The 23391-nt window shown below is 27.6% G+C and overlaps 1 protein-coding gene across 2 annotated transcripts in view; it reads right to left on the bottom strand.

The window, feature by feature from the left end:
- The window catches only part of LOC114119983 (uncharacterized protein ZK1073.1), a 30387-nt gene extending 7995 nt beyond the window's left edge, over positions 1 to 22392 (bottom strand). Inside the window, exon 1 of one of the 2 annotated variants that reach the window (XM_027981738.2) lies at positions 22058 to 22392. In XM_027981738.2, coding sequence (XP_027837539.2) covers positions 22058 to 22126 — 69 coding nt within the window. In that variant the 5' untranslated portion in view covers positions 22127 to 22392. Of the gene's footprint in view, positions 1 to 823; positions 1070 to 22057 lie in introns of those variants that run through there. The other variant, XM_027981739.2, reaches the window with a different exon arrangement.
- Positions 22393 to 23391: the final 999 nt, after the last annotated feature.

Genomic DNA, 23391 nt, shown 5'->3' with positions numbered 1-23391 from the left:
GTGCGCGTTTCCCGCCATCGCATTCTTCTGGACAAATAATCAATACCCTGAATGTGCGCCTTAGCAATAACGACCCCCGGGGACCGCCCGCTCAAACACTACCGCCTCCCTTTAGAAACGCCTACACTACGTACTATGCCGATCCTTTCCGCACACTCATCATATCATCCCGAGAGTAATACCATTCATCAACACGTTCAACTACTTTATTATTATTTTTTCTTTCATTAACTTTTATTATCGTAAAAAAGAAACCGTTGTCGTAGCATATCACCCAGAAATATATAATATATATTATCTCGTCGATTGTATTCGTCATACCGTTCGCACGATCGTCGTAATAATAATTATTTATGATAAATATAAATAATTTTGGGTGACCGTTTTTATGATAACTCACTATAATAAGTGCACCTTTATCTTCACTCGACGAATATTATATATCTATATTGAGTAAAAGAAAACAGCTGTACTGTACAAACATACATTTCAAGGGGTGCACAAGAACGTTCTAATATTGTTAATACGAAATAATAATGTGAAAATGCTGAGACAAAAGGCACTTTGTCTAGGTAGGGGGGTGGTTTGAATAGAGGAGGACGCTGTATAATACTCGTCCATATGCTGCGCGGTGCAAACACCTGCAGAAAAACGGCGCGGGTGTCATAATAATGTCATTAAAATAATAACAAAAACAACAACAATGACAACAATCATAGTAATGACAATCGACGACAACGATCGTCCTACGGGTATGATCGTACGCATCCCACCACTAATATTATTATTATTATTATCATATGCTATAATGACTATCACTTACTTGTGAGTCGCTCATGTTAAGTCAACGTTAGTATTGCGCGAGCGATTGCCAAGTCGGTAAAAATCCGTGTTTACGTATTTTACGCAAACGGTGCCCACGGCGAAATGGCTCGGCACGATCGTTGGGTTTTCCGGTCGTTTTGTTTTGATATTTTTTTTCCCGATGACGGCGGCGGCGACGGAGGTAGTAGTAGCGACGGCGACGGCAGACGTTCGGATGACGGGTGCGTTACTGTGTTAATGCTGAAGGGGTAGGTGGTGTACGCGAACACGGACGGGGATACACGACAATTCGAACGTGGCGTACAGTATTGCCAACCCACCGACGACCGTTTTATATAATACGCGAGCTTTCGGGGCAGACGAGGGGTATCGTAGGACGAGTCGGCCACCCCGTACAACATACAAACCCGACCCGCGGGGTGCGGACGTCCCGCGCCGTCGGAATTCAACAAACATCGTACGATATTATATTATTATGTACTATGTAATATCATGTTATTATTGTACCACACTCGACGTGTGTGCGTCCTGCAAATTGTGTAGGCATACAATGTGTGTATAGTTGACAAAAAACGTATTACAAGTCGCGTCAATCGTGTGGAGAGGGTGTTTTGGGTGTTGAAACATCTTTAGACCCTCATTTAGGCCGTAATTACGTAAAAATATGAATATTGAATCACATGACTATATTATATGATTCAGATTTCTACAAAATATGTTGTCATATTAATTGTTTTTCTGTTTTATACTTGATATTATTGATAAAAAGATTGAGGACTACAATAGAGAGCGTGTAATGTCCCCCTCGTGTATAATATATTGAAGTATAAAATTAAAACATCCCTTCTAAAAAAAAATACTGGCTACGCGCCAAACTCGCATTATACAACTTAATATGTACCGAGTACATTGTACTTAGGTATCTATATATTCTATACAAGTGGCTGTTTTGTTTCACGCAACTCATTATCTTTATCTATAGACTATGAGTTTATGTAAATGCGCGATTATCATAATTATCATCATAAGTATATTATTTTAGTCGTTGCACTGTAGATCACTAAGTTTATAACGTTTGTAAATATCTTGTTAGGATCGTGTGTATATTTTACATATATTTTTATAATTTATACCTGTATTCGTGTCACTGAGTTGTATTTATGAACGGGGACGGTTTCAGACTTTCCCACCGGGCATTTTAATCCATTTCGCAACATTTGACATATAATTTTCATTAAATTAAAATTTATTATATATTTGTTTATCCCATAATAAATGTTATAAAGGGTTAATTGTTATATATTTATTTTATTTTTACATTAAAAGTTCTATACATTTTTTTTATATAGTTAAATAATTTTATACAAATCACTGAGACAAAGGGTGGAAAATCTTGGCCAAGTGTTTGCTTGAAATTTAAAAGAATTTTAATATCACTCCTACTTATTTAATATTCGTTAATACGTCTATGCGTGTGTGTATGTATTTATTTTATGATTTTACAATTTGTCTAAGTAAATCATATACTGTAATATGCACTATTTTCTATTGAGAAACTGATACCTATCGATACTCGACGCATTATAAAGACTTTTGAAGTTTGTAATGATACATGTCAGTGGTTCTGTATATAATAATAGTAACAATAACGGCAATTCGATACCGTGTAAATGGCCACAGGTTGTGTAAAATATAAAATATAATGAGGAGTAAAGAAAAAAAAAATAAAAATATTCGACTTTCACACGTGACCCATTAACGTCAACATATAAATTATATAATAAAATATAATATAATATATATATAAAGCCATTATAGTTCTATGTGCTGCAAATTTCTTATGACAATAAGTATACAATTATCCGTTTCCTTGGAGACACTTTGCCAATACGGAGCGTGAATTTGCCAATCAAATAAACCTACACACATCATATACAGATAGATACGCACGGTCATGAATTATAGACATTTTTAATGTAATTGTATGTTTAAGTGCAATAGTCGAACAATAGTTTTTTTTTATACTCGAACAATCATTTTTATTGCACCTGTATATGCTATTGAATTAAATTTAATATATTATTTGCACACGATTACTGGATAAATATATGTCATTCTAAAAATGAACACCCCTATCTTTAAATGTAAATGTATATTATGTAAATGCACGTAGAGCTTGGTATAATGGATAGTTGATATGTATTTGACTAAATATTAGTTTTTTTTTTATTTAAAAACATATTATAGTATACAAATATGACTCATGTCAATAATTGACAAAAAAATTTCAATACTTAATTATTATAAATATATTATATATATTTTAATGTTTCATTATTATTATTATAATGATCTTACAAGTTTAATAACATATAACTATAATACCCATATTAATATAATAACATTAACAGAGCAATTAAAATAGATTACAGTTATAAGATACACAGTATTGAAATGCAATTAAGTATAAATAATAATGATTTTAACGAGATTCGTGAAAAATAGATTTGATATTGAAAATTATGACCATTGTAGGAAGTTTATTTTGAAAATTAATTTTATTAATTTATGAACATTATTATATTTTTCTGTTAATATAAATTAATTTTATTTGCGATTATTGTTTGATAAGTTTTAAGTTATTATAATTTTATTGTGCCATAACCGAGTATACCCTGTGTATAATGTATTATGTACACAATACGTATAATATACATTATTAAGTATTCAAGAGATACGCTATAGTAAATATACATTGAAATTACTAGAATAAATACCTACAAAAATATTATCGATTAATTAAATATTTGAGTAGAACTATGATAAAAAATAAATAGGTAGGTAAATGGTTTACTAAAAATACTTCATGTATCTCCATGTCCATATTCTATGAAATTAATGGATTAAGGCATTTCTTAAATAAATTTAAGTGGTGGAGTTGGATAAAACAAAAAAAAAATAGTTCAAGGTTATTATTATAATAATACATTTCGTAATAAATAAACTGTACGATATATCAATTATTATTTAGGATTTATATAACGATTAGTTATAATTATTGCAAATTGCAATAGTCATAACTCATAATATTCATTAAATGTCATCGATTTAAATACATCTATACACCATATCTATATCTAGATACTAAATAAATATAATAATTCTGTCATGAAATTATTAAAACTAATGAAATGATCAACTACGCGTATAATTTGTACACAATACTACATAGTTAGAAAAATAAATATCATAAAAATAATTAGAACTCATACAAAATCATTAAAAAAATCACATAAAGACATTTTTTGTTAATATTATTTAATATAGTGTAGTACCTGTTATAATTTATAACTAACGTTAACGTCGGTTTTTTTTTAATAGAAAAAACAATTATTGACTAGAAAATAAAAATACTAAATAAAACTCTGGTCTCAATCAATGCAAAACGAATCTTATTTAGAACATTTTACTCATTTTAGAGTATAGAATATAAACTGTGAATAATTAATTTGGCAGTTTACCATAGAACCCAGAAATAAATATTGTTTTTAATTATTTTATTTATAGACAAGAGATCACAACATGTTTCTTTCTTTTACAGCACCAATGGTTACAACTATTAAGTAATATGAGTTCAGATGAGATTCCAAGAATATTATCTGAATTCCGACTAACAATCATATCATATCGATTTACCCTTAAACCAAATGGGTTTCCGCCTATAGTCGCAATAAAACTTAGAAGCCACCTCCACGACGATATTTCAAATATACTGCGCGTTCTGCTTTTTAACTGTATATCGTATAAAAAATATTTACACAATTGTGTTTGGTTATGGATTGTAGCTAAGACGTTTGTATAATTTTGATAAAATACCATTTACAGTTTAATCTGCTCATAAAAATATCTCGACTACGGCGGTATAATACGGTTTTATAGCTGGCCTGGGTGGTGATGACGGACAAAAGCAGAGTGTATATAAAACAATGTGTGAATTAGTTCACATGCCAGCCGTCAAACAGGGATCGTAAATTGTTTAATATATACATAATACAGCACATTCTCGGGAAATTAATGATGAATAAATAAATTGATGTCAGTGTCGATTGAATGTGCGTCAGGTACTGACGTCGGATATTAACGAGTAATAGCAATGGGTACACATTATAGTTGAAATGTTGAACAAACCCGCAGACAAAAATGTCAATATAACAAATAAATATTGTAATATTAGGTATATCATTATGCGGCAATATAACTACAATGACACCCACACGCGTCGGTTCGGTTTTCCAGTTTCTCCGTCAACACACAAATAATTATAATACAATAATACTGATGGTACGGAATGCCATCGCGTAATATAATTTTTAATTCGTTGTTTTCATTTTCCGTCTCACCACCACTTCAGCCGGAACGGACGAATGTTTACCTAGCGTTCATCGTTCACACGCGCAGTGATCTACTACGCGTTTATTTGTATCTCAGTCTCAGTTATATGTACGTACAGACTACTATTATGCGTTTACATAGTTTATATTTCTATGATGATATGTGTCGTTGTTATATTGCGATTTATTGGGTTAAGGGCGCGGACATGAACTGTTAGTATAATATATAATAGCCGTCGATTTCGGTGCGTGTTATGTTTTTACTCCACCTCGGTAAGTGGTTATCGTTGTTTCATGATTCCGATTTAAATCGTGTGTCGCTTGCGAAACAAAAAAAAGCATGTTTACGTGCTCTCTCGGCCGTGGATCTATACGTATAATATATTATTGGCTAACTCATTTGGTCCATAAATGGTATTTTGACTCAGAGATTCCCAAACTTTTTTAAGTCACGGAACACTTGGTATTTTATTTTATAGATTTTCGAGACATACACATTGAAAAACATATTATATATATTTTTTTATTACACACGTATTGCGAGGTAACACGTTTATCCGAACAATTTCAATTTCAATAAATAAAGCATTAAAACATCCGAGTTAATGTAAATGGTCATATTATTAACACAATATAAAATAAAACAAAATGACGACACACATGAAAAATTTCACACCACTTAAGTTAAATATCACTGTGTCTAGAGAGTGGAGTAAAACTTCTCGAAAATATAAAATTACTATTCAAATTTACACGGTTAATTAAACTACAATGAAAAATGTCAAGAATAGGTAGGGCGTACGGTATATTTGTTCACGTGGCGATAACGTGACGACCGATCACGGGATAACGTTTAAAATTAATAATCTATAATATAATATATATATTTTCAAACAAAACCATTACTTAGACCGAGATTTTCCGGGTAAAAGTCACATGTACTCTCTCGCCTCGCGGGTCCCAAAAGGTCATGAAACAATATTATTATAGTCCGTGAAATGGACTCTACCGTATATATATAAGGTAGCACGCTGTAATGGGATTTACTGTAAATCAGCCTCGCCATCCGTATGACCATACGGTATTATATAACGTTTCACGTTAATTTAAGCTCGCGTGGAGTAAACAACCGACGTTCGGGACATGTGACCGGTGCGGACGGTGGGACGAGTTGCCCGGAGGTTGATTATAAATGTAATATCATCGGAGCAACAGTATTATAGGAGTATTTTATACGAATTATAATATTATAATACAACAACTATAACGACCGCGTTCCGCCATCTCCCGCGGGATATATGTACACCGTCGCCGCATCCGTGCGTATCAAGTTTGCGCTATTTCAGCCGATAATACGGAGCGGTCTACGTGACGACCGACACGTTCGACCGTCTGACACCGCCACCCGCCGCTAACCACAGCCACCGTGCGCATCATACACCGTGCACGCCACGGGGTACGTATATATGACACAACGATTTGGGCACGCATCACACAGGCTGATTCAGACTTTTTCTTCTTCGATAACGCAGTTATTCGTATTCTGATTTATGGAATTTTCAATCATACACTCGACTATACATTCGAATTCTTGACATTTTTGTCGACGTACCAAAGTCAAAATTCAAACGCGAGTAGTTTTTGAGTTATTTGACTTTGTTTGACTGTACGGATTATATGATTATATATAATACATCAAAAGGTTAGAAAAGTAAAGAAAATTTAGTATAATTTACATTAAACGAGGAAGTTCTGATTCGGAAAAAAGAACAGAGGTTTGTATAGCCTAAGGACGACACTCCTGAAAGAGTGGGAAAAGTGTGAGTGATCGACTCGGTGAATCACTCTGTATACCAAACAGCCAAACGGTTGATTTCGAACGCTTTCAAAGTGTATTGTATAAATCTATTCTCATCAGTCATCAGGTCTTAATCAAAAAAAGTTATTTGCCAATCCCCCCCGATACACGATCAGTGCGGTTGCTGTGATTTGTGAGACCCGAGCAATTATTATAATGAATGGGAAGCCCTCAGGATCATCCGGACGGTTGAGAAATCGGAACTATAAACCGTCCGAGTCCTTAATTCTGTAATTTTTTCGTGGTTTAACGAGCACCGTCCTCACAGGTACGAATATTATTCTTAAAAAGCTGTTCCGAGCACGAGGCCCCGCAAGCAGCTGTTCCACTTCACCCACATCTCCTTATTATTGTCGACGCTGTGCACACAAAACGATATCTTTGTATTAATAATAATATTATAATATGTACATCTGCGGTGGCGGCGGCGGAGGCCGAAATAAACGGCACGTGCGCCGCCGGAACGGCGAGAGAGGAGCACGTGCGCACGACGACGGTCGGCAACACTGAATCGGCGGTGGCGGCCAAACCGTTGCAAAAAGCCCGGGGGTCGACGCGCTTGCCGCCGCAGACAACAACAACAAACGCTGAGCGCCGGCGGCCGTTGTCGTTGACCCAATTACGCCGTAGTCGTCGGCGGGCGGCCCTCGCGCTTATTTACCAACGACGCATTATTGCCGCCGCCGCCCGATCCCTCTTCATTCTTGCCACTCGCGCGCGTTTCCTATTCACCGCCGCCGCTTTTACCGGCCACGTTATGATACTGTATACACATATTATACAGGACGATTCACCAGGTGCTTATATATATATATATTATATCCTGGAAAATTCTTAAAGTCCAGCCGTGACTTATACTCGGTTCAGTTATTTTCGATTTCTACCGCGATTTCGTCGTATATTATATAATAATGAATACCAAACATCGATTGTCGAAAATAAAATACGTGTATTATACCATTAGATTCACCGAGCTTCATCATTCTAGTTTCACGCCAAGTATGCGTATTAACAGCATATTTCAAAATTTACAAAGATGTTTTCAATGGTATGCAACAATTATCCCGTTGTGGCGACACGGCTTTACGAGAGTTTATTATTATTATTTTAATGCGATCCTTTCAAGTTGCAAATTGATAGTCAGATGATTTTTTTTTTTTTTTGTCGACGCTTTGTAGTAAATTTAATTGAGTTTTTGTTAGAAAAAAATAATTTTTTATCACTCCTTAAATGCTATAAAAAAATGCAAGTATTTGAAAATATATAGTCTTTTAATAAAGCAGTACTTGGAAATTCCAAAAATGAGAATTTAAATTAAATGCACGATTAAAGAATAAAATCGGGGTGTGCGAGTTCACTCTGTATAACGTCTTCCACTCCCTCCTACCCGCTTCTTTATACGCTTTGTGACGTGGTTTTACTATACATTTTTTCCTTTTTAGACGGTTAGCGGACGTATGAACAAAAATCAGATACGAAGAAATAGTTGAAAGCCGTTTTGCAAGCGACGTCGGAAGCGTTGAGATCGTAGCGATTTAAATTCAGTAGTGTAATTTGTTGGATTCAATAAGAGTGTGCGTTTTTGTCCCATGACACTTTTTTATAATACACATAACCAATATAAACAGTGTAAAAATAAAAATACATATCGTCATTTCGGAACAAAGTAGAGATTGGTTTTGGAACCTTTGCATTGATTATAGCCTATAGGTTTATTTTTATTACATTATCTGCGAAGAATGTGAAACAACTTGACACTTATTATGTACCCACGCCATCGGCAACCTTAGTCGTCGCCAAACTTTTCTTAAAAAATAAGTTATAGCGTATAGTGAATAGTTGTAAATTTTAACGTGAATTTAGAACAAATAGATCTTAACCACACATATTATGCTTTTATTTATATTAGGCGCGCTGCGCTGGTCAGGCATAACATTTTTAATTATATAATACTTGAGTAGTTTGTAATTATTATTATTTACTTTACCTTTAGCACTGTTCAGCTGTTTCGATTGTGCGTCACAAAATTATTATTAATTGTAGTAATTATTCTACACAACACACGACACACGACAATAACACGAACATAATAGTTTACGTGTTTGTACTTACTGATTAGTAGGTAGCAGGTACCTATGTATACAATAACAGTATTTTTATACCATAGTGTTACGTTTTACCATTACATTGTAGCGTAGCTATATATATATATTTCGTTTGTTATTTCTTTACGAGGGTGAGGGAAGAGGAAGAAACAATAAGGTTAAGGTAATCTTTGGTTTTCCGTTCGTTATTATCATCGTTATTTTTATACAGTCACCTTATCGATCGACAGTAATTTGTTTATTGCAAGTACCCCTTCGTCGATCTATTCATGATAATTGCATATAGACATTTTACGAGCTGTTTAAATGCCTAAATGTATATACTCTAGAGTATAAAGACGTGGTATCTATATATCGATATTGAGTGCGTGTGTTCTACCGTGGGGCATATTGTTTGATCGATTTTATGCAAAGTCACGACATCGCTAAAGGTATAGTTGTTGCATATGCCACTGGGTCAGGTACTTAGGTTTCCATAAATGTAATCGTTTGTGCATAACTTACAGCTGAACAATTATATTAGTGTTCTATGAATGCATTTAGACTGGTTAAGTTTGTCAAAAAAAATATCTAATTTATTAATTGTTGTTTAAAGAGATTGGGGAGAATTTTCTTAGTCTTACAATAAATACAGTGTGAATAAATTTGAATTCATCATTTTTGAGGAAGTATGAAAATAATGTCTATGTGTCTATACATTTTATAAGTTGTTAAATTCGAATTGGGAATATGAAATAATAACTACTACTTTTATTAAGTAGATAAGTACATTTTAATAAAAGTTGTTTGCAGTGCACAGAGGTGAAAGGGATTAAACTAATTGTTCAATAAGAAGTAGGGTTGTCAGAAGATTTGTTTGGTTAGGAGTTAGGACATTGTGTTCTAGAGTCTAGAGAGAGTATTAGAATTAAGTTCCAATTATGAGTAATGTGGATTATGGACTTAAATAGTTTTAGATGGAAGTTGGGGAATATTTTAGTTGTTATCGCTTATCAAGTCAAATGCTGTATGAACATTTCAACTGTTAATATAATTCGTGAATCATGAGTATTTTGACACGGCAGACGTGGAGAAAAAATCCAGAGATGACCGAGTGTTCATTAGATAACAAACAGATAATTACAAAGTGTTTCTGTTGGTGGATGTAACTCAATCTAAGGCTACCGTAGCCAAGTTCACATTACACCGTAATATTGTATAATATTGTATACTTGTATTATGTACATACCTAGATAATTGTATTTAATTTTTTTTCTTATTTTGTTTTGCTCAAGAGTGATATCAAGTGGCTGGAATGGAAACTGAGAAGAAACAAATTTATTTTTATCGAACTATTGTAATCATATCTCCTATCTTTACAATACTTTACATTATCATAAAATAAAAAATGTGTATGATAAAATCCAAAGTCGATATATCTATATAGATCTATATAGATATCGATATAGTTCATCTAAAGATGGTGCATTAAAGGGGTAGTTTTATTTAATACATATTTGTTTTGGGTATTGACTAAAACTAAAATAATTATTGATGGTGCATCATAATCATAAATTTTTTTTTATACATAATATAAACAGGCCAACACAAAATGTCATTATTTATTTTGTAAATACTTAATAATTTGAAAACTAAAAACTTACATTTTATCCCTATACTATAATAATAAATGAGCTATACATATAAAATAAGTAATAAAATAAAACTGCGAGACTGCAGTTAATCTCTTAATGGTTTTTTGAATTTATAAATTATAATAATACACTATTTTAGTTTTATTTAGAGATTTCCACCAAGCTTATTAATATGGCTACTGTTCAACAAAAAACTTAAATGCAGACATTTTTACATTTTTATAATTTTTTTGATGGAAACAGATGCATCGATTGACGATAGAACATGGAAAATATTGGACGCCGTTCTTTAGTGAGAAGAATTATATTATATCATAATGTGACCTACATAAACTATATAATACGTAGTGGGTAATTAGTAATTATGTATAGTGAATATAATGGTTTGAATAGGTAGTCTATAAATGATCAGGTATTCAAGAGTTATAAAACAAATATCAAAATATTATTCGTATATTTGCTAATGTCTTAGCTGTCATAAAACCATATAATATCCTGATACTCCAAAAATAATAATGTATAGAGGATAGAGGTACTTCACGTCAAGGATAAGAGCCTGTATTCGTCTTTGTATGAATTTAAAATACATCATAGCTAGTACCCAATTAATGTATTAACTATTAAATATATCTAAAAATACATTTGAATACCTATGTATATTTATAAGTTGCGTATGTAGTCTCATAGTCACATTGCTCATCAATTTCGGTCTATAATGATTAATGACATATTACATAAACCGTGATTTCTATACCAAATGTGGACTAAACCATTTTAAAGGTACCTAAAGAGTTGGACACCATTTTAATGTATCGTGTTAATCTAATAGAAAAAGAACATACACAGAACTTTTTAATTGTTTATAGAGAGAACTTTTATATTATCAATTATGGTTGATCTAGCTGTAACTTTTTGTTTTTTTTTCCATAGCGTAGGTATAATGAATTAACTAATTACTCACTTTTTAAAAAAAATAAATGCAAATGTATCTGAATGCTTAAATTAAAATTCGTTTGATAATCAGCGTAATGGGCACAAACAATTATAAAAATAACAAATTTTAATTCAGTGATAGATATTATACAAGTACGAGTATTAGTGTGTCATAAAATAATTAATAGTTCAAAAACATAAGAATGAAAATTCAGTGTTTTTAATATTCGTATATATGTATTTGTCGATACAGAAGATTATTGATTCATACATTATTATCTTACAAAGTATTATTTTTAATTATTTTAACCATTTTAAATTGAAGTAAATGAAAAAAAAAAAATTAGTGGACATTTTCTGCACTCGATATATATAATATTATATGGTTGAATGGAACAGCCATAGTATAATAATTGTAGAGTACACACTCGAGTGACATGACACATAAATACATAATAATTAGGTAGAAAGGCATAGATAACATTATGAATATAGATAATTTAATAATACAATTGCAAAAATATTATTCTAATAATAATAATAACCCCCTAATTATATATGAGTCTTAAGTTAAAATAATTAAAGGTTAATCAAGATTTTGTATATGAATTAGTTGGTTAATTATATTAAATTATACCGTATTTATATTTGTTGAACTCTTCGTAGCACAAATAAAATACGGTAAGTATTATAGGTACTAATTTAATAGTATTGAATATTTGGATCGATTAAGACTTAAGTATTATAAAAATAATGTTTTTAACGTGTATTAATGATTATTATAATATAACGTATTAACAACCTTTTATGGAAGAAGTAGACACAAACGTATAGGAGAAAAATGCTTAGGTTAAAGATTTCTAAGACCCTAATACTTAAAATATGTTTTGAAAAAATTTATAACTGAAATGATATTTAAAAAAATTTAATTAATTATTTTCTTTGTTAATCTGAGTAGTACATACGCAACGAAAATACTTGTTGGTGCGTATGATAATATCTTGACAAATTATAAAGTTAATTTTCTACGCACGGTACTTAGGTAATTATATGTATACGTGTTATCGAAGGTATTGTCATATCGATTCGAGTACCACATCGCAATTGTGGAATAATTATTAATTTACACCAAAAATTCTTTAAATGTATTGTTATTTCATAATTGTTCAAACTCATTCAATTCTATAATTGTGGTCTATTGAAAAATTTGCAAAATATGTTTTTAATTTATATAATAACATACTCAAATATACTTTTATATGTAGTGTTGACAAAATATATAATATGATAAATAAAATTTTAAATATTAGCTACTAAGTATTATGAAACATATCTATGAATACTCACATAGTTTTGTGACTTCTTTAGAAAAATATGTATTAACTGAAGTTTTTAACGCTATAAATTATTCTATTATATAATAGATTTATGAATGTTTTCAGAAAATAGATAATCTCTTTAAGAATTCCATATCAAAAATTTTAAACTTAATTATCTTTTGAAAACCAACAATTGATAATATTTTTAATATGTATGGTAGTTAAATACTACAAAAAATAAAACTTAAAAATATTACTACCCCCCCTCCCCCCCCAAAAAAAAAAAAAAAAAATTTTTAACAAATTTTATGTCATATGAATTAATATTAATATAATAACTAAATAAATAATTATTTTTAATTTTTTAATAAGATTGATTTCTCATCATAAATGATATTACTTACATCTTTGGTCCTACAACATACTTTTAAATACTTTTCAATTTGTCTATAAATATTATTCATTGTGATTTTTAAGTACAATTTAGTAGGTATTTACTAACAATAAATAATATCGGACTACAGAATGTGTTGGGTAGTGCGGATGCAAAGGAACGTCTGAATCATAGCGATTCTATTATTATACAAACCACTTTTAAGAAAGTGGTTTAAGGTTATTTGAAGAACAAAAATGCAATGAATATAATCAACAGTAATAAACATAAACGTTTTTAATAATATAATTAGACTTTGAAATACAACTAAATATATAGAATTATAACCTGACTGGTATAAAATATTTGTACTTTGTATACTTGCAGACGCTAGTCTTGAGTACAATTTAATTAATAGACTACGGAAAAAATATATTATGATTTGCTGTATAATAGGTTAGGTTAGGTATCTAGTATAGATCACTATAACGGATGTGTTAAATTTTAATTTAACTATATAATAGTATACGAATAACAATTGTGAGCAATCAATAAGTCTATAAGGATATTTCATAATTCTTTCTTGTTAAGTACTGCTATATTAAATTTATTATACATCATAGAAAATTGTAATACAGCGGAGCGTCAATTGTCCGAACGTCAATTTATATTCGGTCTGTTAATAATTATCTATACTTTTTGTAATTTGTATAGTAGGTAAATTCACATTACTTTTTGAAGAAAAAAAATGTAGTTTTATTTTATTTTTTAAATTAATTATATAATTATTAATTAGGTACGTTTAACGATACATACACACATATATTTTATATTATCATATTATACTTATATATGTTATACATAAGTTTTATTTTTAATCACATAAAACTTATAATTCATGTTAATTTGATACTTTTAATAATTATTTAATTAGCTGCATCCCTCTTCATTCCAATTAGTACGGATAATTGTCGCTCTACTGTAAACCACTTACAAGTAAATTTCTAAATATTATTTATTTATTATTTAAAAATTTTTTTTACTTTTGAGTCTCTTAAGTTCTCAATAAATTCAATCTTCTACCATGAACCACTCTCAAAGTTGAAATTTAAGCATTTTTCTGCCTCAAATAATTATGACTGTCGGTATAAACAGTAATATATATTATTGTAAAATCAATACATTAATTGCTATGAGTACTTCGAATCTAAAATAAATCATAATTTTACCAAGATTTACTTGGGTAAATAATTAATAATATTTTATTGAAATATACATATTATTATTAACATTAAAATATATAGGTAGGTACTAAATTTCAATAGTATGATAAGCATATAATTTTAAAAAAATCTCCTAATCAGTTGCATAAATTAATACCTATTTTCTAAGGTTTATAAATATTTTATTTAAATGATAATTTATATTATATTATATAATTATTTTACTATTTTAAAGCTAAATTTTTGACTTGAAATAAAGTTACTTCTTTAAATATTCTAACTGTATTAATACTAATATTGTCAATAGTTTTATTAGTTTAATAGTGCTTGCATAAAAAATTTATTTTCAAATGTTTAAATTTATTTCTATACAAATAAATAATTAGTTATTCGAGTCACGAAAATACTTTAAGCATCTATATCTACTAATATTTTTCATTTTATCACTGTAAATATTTCAATCAGTTATATATCACTATATGAGTCTACAACTATTATCTCCTGGTATTGTATTAAGTACATACTGCATGTATAGACTACTAATTCCTACACCCGGTTACACATAATAGTATCTTTCTACACACTGAGAGCACCGCAATTAGACATTTTTTGATACGATTTATTGTACTTGTGTACAACTGATTGAGTCAACACAATTAACGTTAGGTACAATAAAAATATTAAAAATAATTAAAAATAAGAGAAACAAGTGGGTTCCGTTTTGCTGTACATTAGGCATTGAGTGGTTTACTATTATGTGTGTATGGTGTGTTAAATTTAATTTCAATGATATATCATTGTATAAAAAAAAAATTTTTGAACGAAAATAGTTCTATATATTCTCAAATATATTTTTTATGATATGTTTTTTTTTGATTTGGTTTTTATTGTTAAAGTAAGTTGATATAATTTTTCCCGAAAATATTAATTATACCTTATATTATATTACATACTTATATACCTAACTAAAAATTTAATTATGTCATTCTGTTAAAAAAATAAAATTTGATATGCTTATAAATAGCTCAAAATAAGTTATAATATTTTGAAAATATCATTATTTTATAACGAAAATGATAACATAAATGAAAATTTCAAGTATTTAAGGTTATTTATTTTTAAATTGTAATAAAAAACAAAATCATTCTGAAAGAATTAAATATTATATGGGTGAATATTCAATATTACGAAAATTTGGATTTCAAATTCTCATAAAAAATTAAATTAGATTTTTGGTAAAAAAATTTTATACAATTTTTATATACTTATTTTTAACTACAAAATAACTTGTATTTCTCGAGATTTTTACGACCTTTTTTATCAAATTTCTAAGTTCAAATGCTTATAAAAAATATTGTGACTATAATATATTATTGATATTTTTGAATAATTAGGAAATGAACCACTTATTATGAATCTAGGTAATTATAAAATAATAATAATAAAAAACAAAATTGAAGATTTAAATTGTCTATATAAAGAACTTTAAAAAAGTCAAAATACTTTTAAAGTTATTCCATATTTTTTATAAAACAATAGTTTAAATACTTGGTGAAAAATTCAAGTATCTATGATTATTTGTTTTTGAATTTTAAAGAAATAAATAAATCAATTTAGTCAAAATCTGGTTTAGCATAAAAATATCCGTTTTTTCAGATCATAAAAAAATGTACTGGGGATATTAAAATATCCTTTTTTACTTCTTTAAAATACAAACTATATTCAATTTACTATCCAAAATCACCCTCAAAGATCGAATATTAATTTACCAACAACGTATCATGTACTCTTACAAAAAAAAAAAAACTAATGTAAAATCATAACATTCATTGCTCCACTCTGAATCTAAAATAAAAAAATAATTTACCTAGTTTAAATTTTTATAACGAACTTAAATTGTAACCATACATTTTATTTTTTATTATACATAGTAAATGATAATGAATAACAGTTATAATAAAGCTGTCTTTTACAACACTTTTTATTCACTTTAACATTTAAATTATATATAATAATTAAAATAAATAAATTATTCATTATAATGATTGAGTTTGTTTTCACTTAAGCATAAATATTTTATTTAAAATACTATATTGTATCTATATTATATTATATTTATTTTATTACATAGAAAACCCGTGTTATATTTTATTTTAATAACATTAAAAATAAATTTGCAAATTGTTGAAATGTTGAGGAGTTTATGTATATCATACAAATATATTTATACACGTGGAACCTTGTATATTACATTTTAAAGGAATTTTACCGATCAAAAAAAAAAAAAAATTTGAAAATGTATGATTCAATATTAAAGCATTGTAGTTAGTTGTACTATTGTGTATTATTATAACCGTTGGGTGTTATTATTTGCATTGTTTTATAAGATTTATTAAGAACACTTGTATTATATAATAATAAATAATAATTAAATTAGATTATATTTCTTTTCATTCTTTGATTCCACGCCTAATTAAATACTTATGTTAGTATGTTAAAAATCAGGGTAAGTCTAAAAAACATAATGGTTTAAAACTATCATTAATTAAATCGCAAGCTCTTTTCATTTATTATTATTTACAATTAATAATAATCCAATGAAGTATTTTTCGCGAAAATTTTATTTAAAGATTGTTCATTAGAGAAAAATAAAAATTGTTTGGTAAAATATCAAACTAAAATATTATTTTGTGTAAAAATAATAAAAAAGTATTCATTATATAACCGTTGTCGATTTTTATTATTTTTGCAAAATCCTATTCAAATTATCTTTTCATGAAACGATTAAGTGCGTATAAACAAGAATATTACTTAAGTTCCTAAATTATAAAACAAGCATTATGGAAAATTAGAAAAGCCCTTTTGAAACTATTTCTTATAGTTCTCAAGAACATTTAGTAAATATTCCAATAAATAAGAAAATATAGTTATAAAGTTTTAAACTACATCTTCATATTAAATCAACATTATTCAAAAAATATTTATCTCATATTCTCTTAAATATTGAATATTAACCTTTAAATATTTTAAAAACGGTACAATAATTAAACTTTAGGCTGTTTAAAGGTAAAATTTGAGAAATTTTGTTTTTATTATTATTTTATAGAATTTAAAAGAATAAATACTAACCTGTTTAAAATTTCAATACAAGATTTATAATTTTACTATACAAGTCGTCTGTCAAGTTTACACAAATTAATATTAATGGATTTTTTAGTTTTTAAAACTTTTAAAGTTGTAATTACGATTAACATTTTTAATTCCATAGCAATATTATTTGATTTTTTTTAATAGATATTGTACGTTTAAAAATTAGCACTTGACATTTAAATACAGGTTTAATCAATTTATGTTTTAAGCTTGTATCTAGTACGTATATGTTTTTTTTTTTATGAGCACTTATAAAATTTAATTTAAGTCTTTTAAACACTATAATACTATATAGTTAAGTGTCAACCGTGTTTTATATACTACTCATATAGTTGTATTAAATTAAATTCGAATTTATATTTAGAATATTAGGTTGATGCTACAATTAAATATTTTATGTTATAATATAGTCATATAGGAACTTAACTGAAAATATAAATAAATAAGCATGTATGGAATTTAATTTGTATATGATACAAATTAAAGCAAATATGAAATAATATTTAACTATAATAAATTTAAAACAATAAATAAAACAAATAATACATGTATGTTAAAATATTTTAATTTTAAATCTACTCATATTCTAAACAAATAAGTGAATAAAATCCATTTAATACGTGATATTATATCTAATAAATCGATAAAATAGCTCAATAACCATGGATATTTATTTATTCATCAAATTCGATTTACCTAGATTAACCTTGATGAAAAAAGACAATACTGGTAGGTACGGTAGGTACCTTCTTTAGGTTTCTAAATAATTATTATGCTATTATTTTAGTTGATAATGATAATATTGTTGTGTTGAACTGTCGACACGTCATAAACCTAACCTAACCAATTCCTCTTCGATTGACTACCGAATTTATAATAATTCATATTATTTCAATTTATTCCTCCATTATATGTATACTATAAATTAAAAAATATTTTCAAGTTCTAACATTTATCTATTTATTGTTTAATAGCGTCGTTATGTAACTCAAAAGTTAGGTCTAATTGTATTTTATGAAAATCTTTTTTGTCTGTTTAGTTGGTTTAACACATCAAAATTCGTTTATGGCACAATTTTTAGTCTTCACTCTTTATTATATCACTTTTCCTTCGGATATCATCGAATGCATTGAGTGAGTTAGTCTTTACATTTAAACATGTTTTGAATGTAACAAAAAGAAAAAAGAAAAAAGAGATCTCTTAAATATATTTTTTTCAAACTTATCATTTATTTTTAATACTAGTAACTTCCGTTACCAATATTTTTGGCTCGTCAAATGCTACATAAAAAGTCATACATCAAATAACTTAATAAGTCTATCCTCAAAAGGTTCATTCAAATCTCATAAGAGTTAATACAATTCATACTCACAATCTCACGTGTCGTTAAGAACCATTCAGTTACTATAGTATTTCAGTTGAACTATAGCCAAATCAAAATTTTTTTATTGTCACCAATCCACTATTCAAAATGTATGCAAACAACTTCAACATTTCACCTTCCGATACTCAGTTTAGTCATTATTAATATTTTTGGAGGATTTAATAAAAAATAATCAGTATACTTATGACTATCCTTTATCATTTTCGAACAAGTAGGTATAAAACTAATAGTTTCAAAATAAATTAGTGTAATAACTAATAATGGACACATTTTAATCATTACTCAATTTCATATTACATAATGTGCTTTTTCTTACCTCTCCTCTTATTAATTATTTCATGAAATTAACTATTATTATTATATAAATTTAATTTTTGTGCTTATGCTTAACAACACTAAATATAGTGAAGAAAATTTATTATAATTTAAAATATAATAATAAATACTAAATATAAAAATTCCAAAAAAGTAGCTAATGAAATATGTTCTCTATTATTGATTGAACCATCTTAAAAAATCATACATATAATATAATATTATATATTAATTATAGTATTTACACCTCATTCATCTATATTTCACTTTTTAGTATTTATGTGAAAATATAGATATCAGTATATTTATTTAACATTTATATACAACTTACAATTTATCATATTATTTATATATTGATAAACTATTGTCAGGATACATAAATATATAGCAGGCGCGTATCCAAAACCTTGCTTTAGAAAGGGAATGAGAGAATTAAGAGAGTGCTGATAAAAATAATGACTTTCAACATAAAATTAATATCATAATTCAAAAAATCTAGACAGTTTTCGTAGCGTATTTTAATATAATGTTTCAGAGTTAAAATTTGTTTCATTAAACATTGGAACACAATGCCGTACATACTATGCTTTGATTTTCAGCTGATGTACCTAATTCATATATTCATATTAAATAGCTATATATGGTTGTATATATACATATTATATATACCTATATATAAAACGTTTTCAAGGCATTAAATCAAAATATAAATTATGGATACAATAAACATTTATTAGGTTTTTAATTAACATAGCTCAAAATAGTGAAGTATTATTATTTTATATTTTAAAACAACGAAAAATCAGTGTAATATAATAATAATTATTATAATAGGAACCTACAATTAATTTTGATTTTGATGAAATTTATCAAATTCAATTATTAATTTTTTATTATTTAATTATTTTTATTGTATTAAAATGTCATGTTTTAATACCTTAACCTTCAAATTCTATAAAAATAAATCTTAAAATAAAATTTATGATTTCACTATAATTAAAATGTTAAGCATTCATAAAAATATTAATTTGTTAGTTAAAATGTTTGAGGTGCTTAGTTATTTTATTAAAATTACATTATGTTAATTTTATTTAAAATATAAATAAAAGTAATATAAACATTTGAAATTATATCGACAAATCACGAATGTTAAAGATATACAAAATTGTGATCACTAATTAAATAAAACATTTTCAAAAATGTTCTCTGTGTATTATTTAATACGTATCTAGATAATTATTGAAAAATTACAAATCTCTAGAATTAGATAAGTATACTTATTACACTTTTAACTAAGTAAAAGTCAGAATTTATTTTATGAGATGCTTTTTGAAAAATTCGTTATTACAGGTTATTTCAACTAATCAAAAAATATATTCAACAGAAATAAAATGTATTTTATATCATGCAATTTCGATAGGAGTGGAGCAGAACCCTCGACGCTCTATATAATTAGTAATTACATAAATATTATAATAGAAAATTATTAACTGATGTAGTTTCATTATTAATTATGTATGCACCTACGCTTAAGCTATAAAGTATAAAATATTCTGAATTCATATAATTATAGTAGTAATGAGACTAACCAACTATATTAAATATGTATCAATATATTCCTACTTAAAAAAAACTAGTGAATAACATCCTTTACATTTCTTAAACTGTTACTCTATAATTATATGTAATTTTAATGTTAGAATTAATGTTCACATTCATCTAATATTATTTATGTAAATATTATATTAATAAAATATTAACATTATAGTTAAATAAATCATAAAATATTAAAATATCATTAAAAAAAGAAGCTGAACTCACAGATTTTTTTTTTTGTTAATTGGTATATTTTATAGAATAATTAAATATCATTTACTTGTAATTTTAAACAACAGCAATATTATGTTTTCGTTATTTTAAAAATACTTATGTCCATGGTGGGGGATTATGTTTTTTACGTTCACACCGAAATATAAAATAATGTATAACTATAACTATTTTAATGGGTGAAAATATTAGCAACAAGATTAATGTACCAAACAAGGTCGACACAGTGTAAACTATAAACTGTAAACATAATCGGACCAAATCCTACAAACGACAGATTCAATGTCATAAGACACTAATTTGTAACTGAATATTTTCAAATGTATAACTTCAGTGACATTTATATTATATTAGTTATATTTTAGTTTTAATTGCCTTTTCTAAAAACTTATTAGTAGGTTCTTAAGTGTATACTATACTGTCTATACTAATACTGTACTTCACATACCATCATTAAAAATAATTTCAATGCAGCTTTCTTTCTTTACACGAGTTTAGGTCATTTTATAGATATTATAAGTATACATTAATTAATTGTATTCGTATTTTATTTTATTATTTGCATAACAATTTATTGTTACATTTATTCAAACATTTTTTGTAAGTAGCAGAAAAATGTATTGAAAAAAATGTCTGATTGATCGAAAGAAAAAAAACTCTTTGTAGGTAACATTAATATAATTTGTATTAATAATAATAATAACAGTAAAAATATCGTACCTTTTTATTGATGTAGGAACTAATGCTGCCCCTTCTGGCCTCGGACAGCCGGCGGTCGTCAAAAGACATCCAAAAAAACTAATTGGAAACCGTTTTGAACAAAAAATATATAGAATTAATTTAATTTTAATGTAAATACGCTGTATAAACGTGCAAACCAAACAAATGTGTTTATGTATATCGATATAGTATACGTATACAAATATTACAAACTATACGAATAAACTTATGTGTGTAAATTTAAATATTGGTGAAAAAATTAATTACATTTACAAACACCGTACTTATGATAATACGAAAATAGTTTAGCGAGGGGCGTGCGAATCGTACTGACGCAAGCGGACCGCGAGTGTAAGGAAAACATTTTTTTGGCACCGTCCCGGCGATGCGGACCAAAATAGACGTCACACTCGGCCTTCTGAGCTTTTATACCGCCGCCACCGCTGCTACTTCGGTTAGATACCATATATTATCATTATTATATATATATATATATATAATAGTATGACCATACTGCAGCAACTGCGACTCTACGATCGGCTGTTTTCCCACCAACCGACTAATTGTCGATTTCACTTACAATTATGACTGTCACACACGCATATTACACTATACACAAACAAACTAATAAAAAAAAAAATACACAAAATTGTGTATTTTAATGTTATTACTCTGTTCAAATGTGCGTCACACCGTTACGCAAAGGGCGTAGTATTCGAGAATAAACGGGATAAAAAAATCAAATAGCAATAAAAATAAAAAAAATAATAACATCATTATTATGACAATAATATACGAATAAAATGCGTATATTAATATTAATTGCTATGTATATATTATTATATTAGGTAATAGGTACTAGACACTGCAATGCGGATTCAACCTATAATAAATGTTTTTCGATATCATATAATATTATTCCAAGTTATAACGCATAATAATAACTGCGGGTTATTGTATTAAATTCGTATTTTAACGTCAAGCTCGTATACTACAATTGCACTTTATAGTTATCATATAATATTCTAATATGATATGTGTTATTTATCGTAAGGAGAGAGACTGTCCACATTAAAGATTTTTAGTATATTATAAATGCTTAGCAGGCTTATACACGGTAAATTATGCGTAGATTTAAATATTTAATGATAGTTATTAGCATTTATGATATGGCTTTATGATACCTTATAAAATATTTTTATAAAGGTAACATACCGTTTAACATTAAATTATAGTTTATAACTGTAAATAATACAATAGAATATAAAAATATAGCATTGAAAAAATAATACACAGGTAGGTATTATATAATTATGTGCACTTATTTTACAAAA

This window comes from Aphis gossypii, chromosome 3 (genome assembly GCF_020184175.1).
Source record: "Aphis gossypii isolate Hap1 chromosome 3, ASM2018417v2, whole genome shotgun sequence".
In the NCBI taxonomy this organism is placed as follows: domain Eukaryota; kingdom Metazoa; phylum Arthropoda; class Insecta; order Hemiptera; family Aphididae; genus Aphis; species Aphis gossypii.
The sequence above is the reverse complement of the archived record's forward strand: the minus strand, read 5'-3'. Positions and strand labels throughout refer to the sequence as shown.